Genomic DNA, 9117 nt, shown 5'->3' with positions numbered 1-9117 from the left:
ATATATATATATATATATATATATATATATATAGCATGAGAGATAGAAAAAGAGAGAAATTTCCTGAAGGAGAAGTGGACAGAGTGAAGAAGATATTAAAGCATTTAAAATCAGGAAAGCTGTTTCAATTTATTTGTTTCTGAAAAATTTTCCTCCAGCTTATTTTCTGGTGCAATAGAAGTGAAATATAATTAAAACTTTCATATTTAGCTATTGATTTCCTTTAGGATTTTAGTATTTATGCTTATCTTTTTTGCATTTAAACTGGCCATATCTAGCCCAAATATTCTGCTTGTTTTATGTTCAAACTTGTTAGATGTAGCCTCTTACAACTACCCTACAATGACATGATCAAAATCACATATTCAAAATCTCAAAGCTATGAGATATTACATAATTCATTCAAAATAATGTGAATAAATAAGCATCACATTTGACAGTAATCTGAATGCTTAAAGGTTAAATAAAAATCCAAGTAAAATCATTGCCGCAAGTAGGAGTGGTATTTTCTTAGGTGCTTGAACATGTTTGATGAAGTTAAATTCTGAATGGTTCATTCATATGGGAAGCAACAGATTCATAAAATTCATGACAGCGATTTGCTTTTTGAAAGCTAGTTGACACAGCAAATAATGTTGAATGGCTTGTGGTTATTTATAGTTGTGAATTGTGATTTGATAAAGTTGATTTTTACCTCAACATTTTCATTGAAAACTTTTTTGTACTCTCATTTGCTTGCTTATGTTGGATGCATCTCACTTCCACCTAAAACTAGCCATTACCTGTACCCTTCAGATATTGATGTAAGCAGCATGCTTCTACATACATTGAGGCTGTCTGTTGTTTTCTCCTCCTTAGCTTTAAATTTAGTCACCTCTCTGCTCTTATGTTTGGTTATGCAGATGTAATCAAGGTTCCCAGAAAACAGCAGTAATAATAACAACTATCTTTCTATATTTATTTTTGTCAACTTTTCAACTTTTTTTTATATCTAATGAATCTATTTATAGATTAATTTAATGACTTTCCAGGCATTGATTACTTGTTCACCTTTCCTTCTTCTCTATTGTCTCTTCATTATCCTGTTTGATGTCTCGTCACAGCACTTGTTCTTCTTTTGTTATCTTTTTTTTTATTACTGATGTTAGTGTTGCCAATACATGAAGTGACAGAAATTAGTGGAAGGAAAAGAAAAAAGAAAGAAAGAATGAACAAAAAAAAAAGAATGAACGAAAATGTAGACAATATCAACAAATCGTTGTCTGAGTATTAACCAAAGTTCATCACAGAACATATGCAGCAGTATTCTAAAAACACTTGGTAGTTTATGTGGTGGTGCTTACCAGTGTGTAGTTTATTAGTGTTTTTTGTGAAGATTCTCTTTTTTTTAATGAAAGTTTGGTGGGTATGTGTGTGTGTGTGTGTGTGCATGTGCGCGCACACACATACACGCACACATTAATGCACATGGAAAAATCAAACCTATTGGACAAAAAAAAACAAACAGGGATACCAATATATATCTGTTGTTGAGTGAAGTTTCACATTTTTGGTACTCTCTCTCTCTTTCTCTCACAAACATAGGTATGCGTGTTTCTATATCTACTTTATAAAACTGTACAGGTCTATAAAAATGCACATGTATATTTGTATGCCTGTGTGTACACGTTAACTCTAGGTTGCCATTTATCTGATACAATATGAGTATAGAATAGGTGGTCACTGCAGGGGTGGGTGTTGGTTTCTGACATGTTAAGCTATATACTGTAACACCCCAGCCATCATTGGAGTTGCTTCTGTTGCAAGCATTTGGATCAGAGATCATGATAACCCCAACTGTGGATTATCATAACCTCATTTTGCACCAACTGTATCTACATTTCCTCAAATGCTAAAAAAATAGAACTAAACCAGCTAGATGATGCTCTCTTCTCTTCTCTAACATCTGTTGACTCCACTCATCATCATGGTTTAACATCTGTTTTTCATGCTGATGAAGTTGGATGGTTTGACAGGAGCTGTCCAGACTCCAATTGTCTGTTGTGGCATGGTTTCTATGACTGGATGCCCTTCCTAATGCCAACCACTTTATAGAGTATGCTGGATGGTTTTTACATGCCACTGGCACAAGTGCATTTATGCAGCACTGACATGAATGCATTTTACATGGTACTTGATTCTTATGATTCAGCTAGAATCATGTCTCACCTGCAATTAATGATCAGCATCATGGTGAGACGGTTGTAGTAAAACACCACCTACTCCAATTCCTATATAACCCATTCACTCTGTCCAATCTTCTGAATCCTCTTATATTCACCTTCATGTAGCGTTGGGGGATACATCTTCACTACTATTTTCTCTCCTTTTCCAACTAGGGTAGCCATTTATCTCCTTTGCTGTTTCTGTCACTCTGTCATACTTTACCTCTTATTACCTGATATAAAGCCACCTCAGTACCATACTCTCCTCAGTTGAGTCTTTTGTTTTGCAAATTACTTGGTGATCTCAGAAATACTAGTGAAGTGGTTGGTATTAGGAAGGGCTTCCAGCCATAGAAACCATGCCAATGCAGACTGGAGCTTATTGCAGTTCTCTGGTGCATTGGCTCCTGTCAAATCATTTTTCCCATGTCAGCTTGGAAAATGGAGGTCAAACAAAAGTGATAATGATGATAGGATGCAGAAGACAATATCTCAGTTTGGTGGATCTATGAAAGTTAGGTAGATGTTCTAAACAGTGATGTATTATTAATTAATCTATTTTCAGTTGCCTGTGTTACTATTGAGTTTGAAGTTGTGTGTGTGTGTGTGTGTGTGTGTGCATGCATGCTTTGGAATTAATAATTTTCCTTGAATATCTTTTGAAAATATTAATGTTTTCAATTTTTATCTCTTCCAGAATCGTAGTGCACAAAACTCAAGCTCCTCTAAAAAAGATAAACAGGAATTAAAAAAAATTAAAAAGTATAATGGAACTTGTAAGGTAAGGAGGCCTTTTATTTCTCATTTCTTATTTAATGGAAAAACTATAAACTTTTGCTGTCATGACAGCCACAAGTTTGATGTGCAAGACTACTAAGCACATGGTAAATGGTTCAAATTCACTGTGCAAATCAACTGATTTTACCTGTACTTCATGGTTTAGTAATTAGCAGTTGGAGGTTCATCAAGTTGGAGTATGGCGTCTGAATTTCTAAAATCAATTCCATCCTAGCATGGAAATCTGGATATAAGACAAGTGGAAGACAAGCTTATGACTATCTAGTTATGTACTTTTAGATTTTTCAAATATCTTCTTGAACTAACTAATTCTTTATAAAGACAGATATGATACATGAAAAATGTAAACTCTTTTTGTCTTATTTAAACATTTTCTTCCTCTTTTAAAAACAGAGAACATTGCAGGATAATAACTCAATGCTGTCCTTATATCAATAGAAGTGAAATGCTTGTGTAGATAGTGTATTGTGGGTTTTATCTTAATTTCTACATTTGAATTCAAACCTGCTGTTATTTTTTGTCTTGTCATGTAGTGATTTAGTGTTTCTCTACATTGTCACAGTTTTAATATTTAATATTTTTGGATATTGAATAACAGTGGAGGTGCATAGCTCAGTGGTTAGAGCATCAGGCTCACAATCATTAGGTAGTGAGTTCAATTCCCAGACCAGGTTGTGTGTTGTGTTTTTGAGCAAGACCCTTTATTTCATGTTACTCCAATAGATAAGTATAAGGAAAGTGGCTTCCGTGCCGGTGGCACGTAAATAGCACCATTTGGCACTTGTGTCGGTGGCACATGAAAACACATTCAAGTGAGATCATTGCCAGTGAGATCATTGCCAGATCATGGCTCCTGTGCAGGTGGCATGTAAAATACACCATTTCGAGCGTGGCCATTGCCAGTACCGCCTGACTGGCCTTCGTGCCGGTGGCACGTAAAAGCACCCACTGTACTCTCAGAGTGGTTGGAGCCTGGTGTAGCCACCTGGTCCACCAGTCCTCAGTCAAATCAACCAACCCATGCTAGCATGGAAAGCAGACGTTAAACGATAATGATGATGAAAGTGAGGAAGAGAAAAAATAAAAATAAACAATGGATAAACAGTTAGGAGTCAGGTGGGAGAGCAGTTAAAAGGTGGGAGGCGTCGAGTGTGTATGCGCAAGTATTGGAGTGTTCCTGGTTTTGGAGCTGGGCATATGGGGGACGGATGTGTGTGTTTTATTTTGGGGGATGTGTTTATGTGTGTGGAAGTTGGGTGGTGTAGGTTATTAGGTGTGTGAGATGTTAGTGTGTGCAATTGTTAAGTGTGCTTGAGGAAAGTGTGGATGCGAGGACTTGGGAATGGATACGGATGTGAGGCAGTGGAAAAGCAAGAGGAATGTGGAGGGTGTGGTAGAAGTGTGTGGAGGGGTATGAGTGTGAGGTGTTTTTACACAAGAAAGGGAAGTTTGAACTCAAATAAGCAAGAGACAGAAAGATGATGTGTGTCATATGAGAGAAAAGTAAAAAGAAGAAAAATTATTCAAAAGTTACCAAACACAATTAAAAACTAAAAAAAACAGCAGAAGTGAGAGAAAAAGTATGAGTCCTGTGAGAGAAGAAAAGCTGCTTAAAAATCACACAACATTGGTAAAAAGTCCAGTGAGATGTGTGTATAACCACAAACAAAAAATGAAAAGTAATACAAAGTATTTCAAGCCTATGACAAAGAAGTTGGTTGCAGATTTGACTCCAGAAAAAATTATAAACTCTTTGTAGAATGTCGAACAAAATGATTTAGATGAAGAATGACCAAAGTAAAAAATAATGTCCTAAATTCAAGGGTTGCCAAATTAGTGTGTCTATTTTTATTTGTTTGTTATTTCTTGTGAATTTTCTAAATTCCTAAAATATCATTGGATACTAAACTCTGCTTGCGAAGACCTGTTGAGGCAAGTGAAATCGAAATCAAACTTAATTTGATGACTGGCACCCATGCCAACGTCTCTTTCATTGAACACTAAACTTGGCTTGCGAAGACCTGTTGGGGCAAGCGAAAGCGAAATCGTGATGGCACCTGTACCAGTGGAGTGCTAACAGCACCGTTCGAGCATGATCGTTGCCAGAGCAGCTGTTTGGCTTCTGTGCCGGTGACACATAAATAGCACCATTTGAGCGTGATCGTAACCAGCGTCGCCTTCCTGGCACTTGTGCCAGTGACACATGAGAAGACATTCAAGCGAATTCGTTGCCAGTACCGCTGGACTGGCTCCTGTGCAGGTGGCACGTAAAATACACCATTTCGAGCGTGGCCGTTGCCAGTATCGCCTGACTGACCTTCGTGCCGGTGGCACGTAAAAGCACCCACTACACTCTCGGAGTGGTTGGCGTTAGGAAGGGCATCCAGCTGTAGAAACTCTACCAAATCAGATTGGAGCCTGGTGTAGCCATCTGGTTCACCAGTCCTCAGTCAAATTGTCCAACCCATGCTAGCATGGAAAACAGACATTAAACAATGATGATGATTATCTGGATATATTCTAAATACATAATCTGTCATACATGTCCAATTTCCTCTCTAGTACACGGTTGGCTTCTATTAATTTAGTTTCATGCTGCTCTGGCTTTATTTTTTCTTTCTACATTTCTCCCCCATATTGGAATGTGTAGTAACAGGTGAAAAAATAAGTTTATACAAATACAAGAAAGTGAATGGACTACATAACAGTCTTCATATTGGGAGAATATGGAGGTTGGGATAGGGATCTATTGAGGATGATGTTATTTTTATTAAAGAAATATGTGTTTTAATCAATAAATACATATTCAATACAAACCTCATCAAAAGTGAATATTGTGAAGGAGCCATTTGTATTAATAATGATGATGATGATGATAAATAATCCTTTCTACTATAGTCACAAGGTCTGAACTCAGTGGGACGGGGGTAATCAATTACATTGACCCCAGTACTCAACTGGTACTTAATTTATTGACCCTGAAAGGATAAAAGGCAAAGTTGACTTTGGCGGAATGTGAACTCAGAATGTAGTGATGGGCAAAATACTGCTAAGCATTTAGTCCAGCGTGCTAACAAGTCTGCCAGCTCACTGCCTTAATAATAATAATAATAATAATAATAATAATAATAACAATAATAATAATAATAATAATAATAATAATAATAATAGTAGTAGTAGTAGTAGTTTCAGAATTTGGCAGAAGGCCAGCAGTTTTGGGGATGAGTCAAATACATTGACCCCGGTACTCAACTGGTACTTATTTTATCAACTCAGAAAGGATAAGTTGACCTTGGTGGAATTTGAATGTGTTAAGAATTCTGCCAGCTTGCCACCTTAATAATAATGATAATAATGATTTCTTTATTAACCACAAGGATTTGCAATAAGAATAACATTATGGACAGTACAGGACACAACAAAGATTGTATGTGTGTGAGTATGTTGTTGTAAGGGTTTTGCATGTAAATAAGTCTAACAAAATTTTTAAAAAAATGCTTTCTACTATAGGCACAAAGCCTGAAATTTTTGAGGTGGGGAATAGCTGATTTCATTAACTCCAGCACTCAACTGGTACGCATTTTATTAATCCCGAAGGGATGAAAGGCAAAGTCAACCTTGAAGGAACTTGGACTCAGAGCACAAAGACAGAACTTGGACTCAGAGCATGAAGACAGGCAAAATACTGCCAAGCATTATGCCTGGCGTGCTAAATAATAATAATAATAATAATAATAATAATAATCCTTTTTACTATAGACACAATTCCTGAAATTTGTAGGGAGGGAGACAGTTGATTACATTAACCCCAGTGTTTGACTGGTACTTATTTTATTAACCCCTGAAATGATGAAAAGCAAAGTTGACCTTGGCAGAATTTGAATTCAGAACCTAAAGACAGACAAAATGCCACGAAGCATTTTGTCCAGTATGCTAACAATTCTGCCAGCTCACCACTTCAATAATAATTATAATTATTGCTAACAAGGCCACAAGTTTGTGTGTGGGGTTAGTAGTGAAAATGAACTCCCTACTTGACTGGTACTTAAGTTATCGACCCTGTGAAGTTGAAAGGCTGAGTTGGCAGGATTTTAGCTCAGAGTATAAAGTGCCAAAGCTAACTGCAAAGCATTTTGTCTAATGCTCTAATGATTCTGCCAAATTAGATGTTCATTTTGTACACATGGAAAATTAAATTATATTATTCTGTTTGAGGTAAACCATACAGCGATTCTTCTAATGAATTCTCAAAGCAAACACCATTTACTGCTTGGATTTTGGAAGAAATCAAACATACTATATCTAGAATTTAAAATAAATTAATTTTCTTTATTATTTTTTTTTCTTTCTTTATCATTCTCATTAAACATTGAAAATGCTCTATAATAAGATGAAGCCAGACTGAGAGTCAGTTTTCTTTCTGCTTGGAACCACTTCTCTCTATGCCTTATGCTGTCAATGGTATTAAGGCCTGACTGTTATAACCACATTTCTGGCTTAATCCTTTATCGTTTAGATTACTGCGTCAAATGTAACACTTATTTATTCACATTGTTTTGAATTGACCATGCATTATTTTGTAGCTTTGTAATTTTGATGATGTGATTGTTTATTTTTAGAACAGTATTGTAGGGTAGGTGTGAGATGCTGGATCAGGCTAGGTTTAACATAAAACTGGTAAAATATCTGGGCTGGATATGATTAGTTTAGATGCTAAAGGGTCTGACCTGCCCTGAGTTCCATAAATTGGTTAGGTACTAATTACTTTGACTAATTTAACCTATAAGGTTTAGGAACCAGAATGGCTCCAATGTTTATATTTATATTTATTTCATGTTCCGGAGTTTAAATCTCACCAGGGTTGATATTGGCATTTGTATTACTGTTGTAAATTGCAAAAAAAAAAAAAAAGTACCAGCAGCATACTAGGACGCATTTAATCTGTCACTACTTTAACTGTGGTTTTGTGACTATCAGACAAACAATTTTTAATTCTTAATGTTAATGTTTGTAGAAACTTTTTTTTTTTTTAAATGGTAAAAGAACAGTTTTAATTTTTAACCAGCCATGTGACTTAATGAAATAGGTAAATGTGACACAGGATTGGCTTGATGGAAGAAAGATATTGAAGTGGACTGTTTCTAATTAGAGCAAATATAAGAATCTAAAGAAATCAATGCTTGATGGCAGTTTTATAATTGTTAGGTTATCTGACAGCCAAATTTACTCCTGTTGTGTTTATTTCATTTTGAGAGCAAACATATTCACTGTTGGTACCAATGCTTGAAATGTTTTGTATTGTTTCTCTACCTCACCTCAGTTCACATGGCTGTAGAGTACTAGACCACTAGGTAATGTCTTGTAGTGTATCTCAATATGCTCACTTCAGCTTGTTTATGTAGCTGTTGGGTAACATCTGCACTGGACCTAAATCCTGTCAGCCATTAAATATTTTCATTTGCGTTAAAGGAGTTCACATTTATTTTCCATCCTTACACAATCTAGTTTATTCAATCTATTAGATTGAATAAATCTTAGATATTAATATTGTTATTTCTTTAATAAGTAAGCCAGAGGTAGAGAGGCAGTGCTCATAACAAGACAGATGAGATCAATATGGTTGATGCTTGGTGCAAATCTGTAGGTAGAGAGGGAAGAATGGATCTGGTTTGAATGCTTGCTAAAGCATGAATGTATTATATTTAGCTTTGATATTTTGTTTGATGTAAACATACAAGGTAAGTTTGAGTTAAACTTGCAATTCAACTGTGAATTGTTCTTTTCTTCACTGATTCTAATCTTCAAACAATTTATATAATAATCCTACCTTTAAAAATCTACATCTTTTTGAAGCTCCTTCCTAACACTGTGACTCTTGCAACTGTTCATCTGCAAAATTCAAACTAAACAATGATTATACTATGATCCTCTTTCTAACCCTGGTCTCTTGAAGGGCTGGAAAAGTTTGAGTGATGTCCCTGAAATTAAGCTTTAAACAGAAAAAATCACATTTAGTGGCTAGAGGAATGTTTTAGCCTTCTGTAAACCTAATTCCATCATAAAATATCTAAATAATTATGTCAATTTTATTAAAGTTTTTTTTTTTTTTATTTAA

At 35.5% G+C, this 9117-nt stretch overlaps 1 protein-coding gene and 1 long non-coding RNA gene across 8 annotated transcripts in view; one reads left to right on the top strand and one right to left on the bottom strand.

The window, feature by feature from the left end:
* LOC106881021 (F-box/LRR-repeat protein 20) overlaps positions 1-9117 on the top strand; it is a 413298-nt gene that overhangs the window by 265715 nt on the left and 138466 nt on the right. For all 6 annotated transcript variants that reach the window (XM_052966264.1, XM_052966263.1, XM_052966261.1 and 3 more), the window contains one exon: positions 2902-2985. In XM_052966264.1, the coding sequence (XP_052822224.1) occupies positions 2902-2985 (84 nt within the window). The remainder of the gene's footprint in view (positions 1-2901; positions 2986-9117) is intronic.
* LOC128247310 (uncharacterized) overlaps positions 1-9117 on the bottom strand; it is a 65313-nt gene that overhangs the window by 31148 nt on the left and 25048 nt on the right. Inside the window, exon 3 of one of the 2 annotated variants that reach the window (XR_008263685.1) lies at positions 2996-3225. The exons of the other annotated variant lie outside the window; for it this stretch is intronic. This is a non-coding gene — a long non-coding RNA (uncharacterized LOC128247310). Of the gene's footprint in view, positions 1-2995; positions 3226-9117 lie in introns of those variants that run through there. 2 annotated transcript variants of the gene reach the window in all.

Source organism: Octopus bimaculoides, chromosome 3, assembly GCF_001194135.2.
Source record: "Octopus bimaculoides isolate UCB-OBI-ISO-001 chromosome 3, ASM119413v2, whole genome shotgun sequence".
Classification (NCBI taxonomy): domain Eukaryota; kingdom Metazoa; phylum Mollusca; class Cephalopoda; order Octopoda; family Octopodidae; genus Octopus; species Octopus bimaculoides.
The sequence above is the reverse complement of the archived record's forward strand: the minus strand, read 5'-3'. Positions and strand labels throughout refer to the sequence as shown.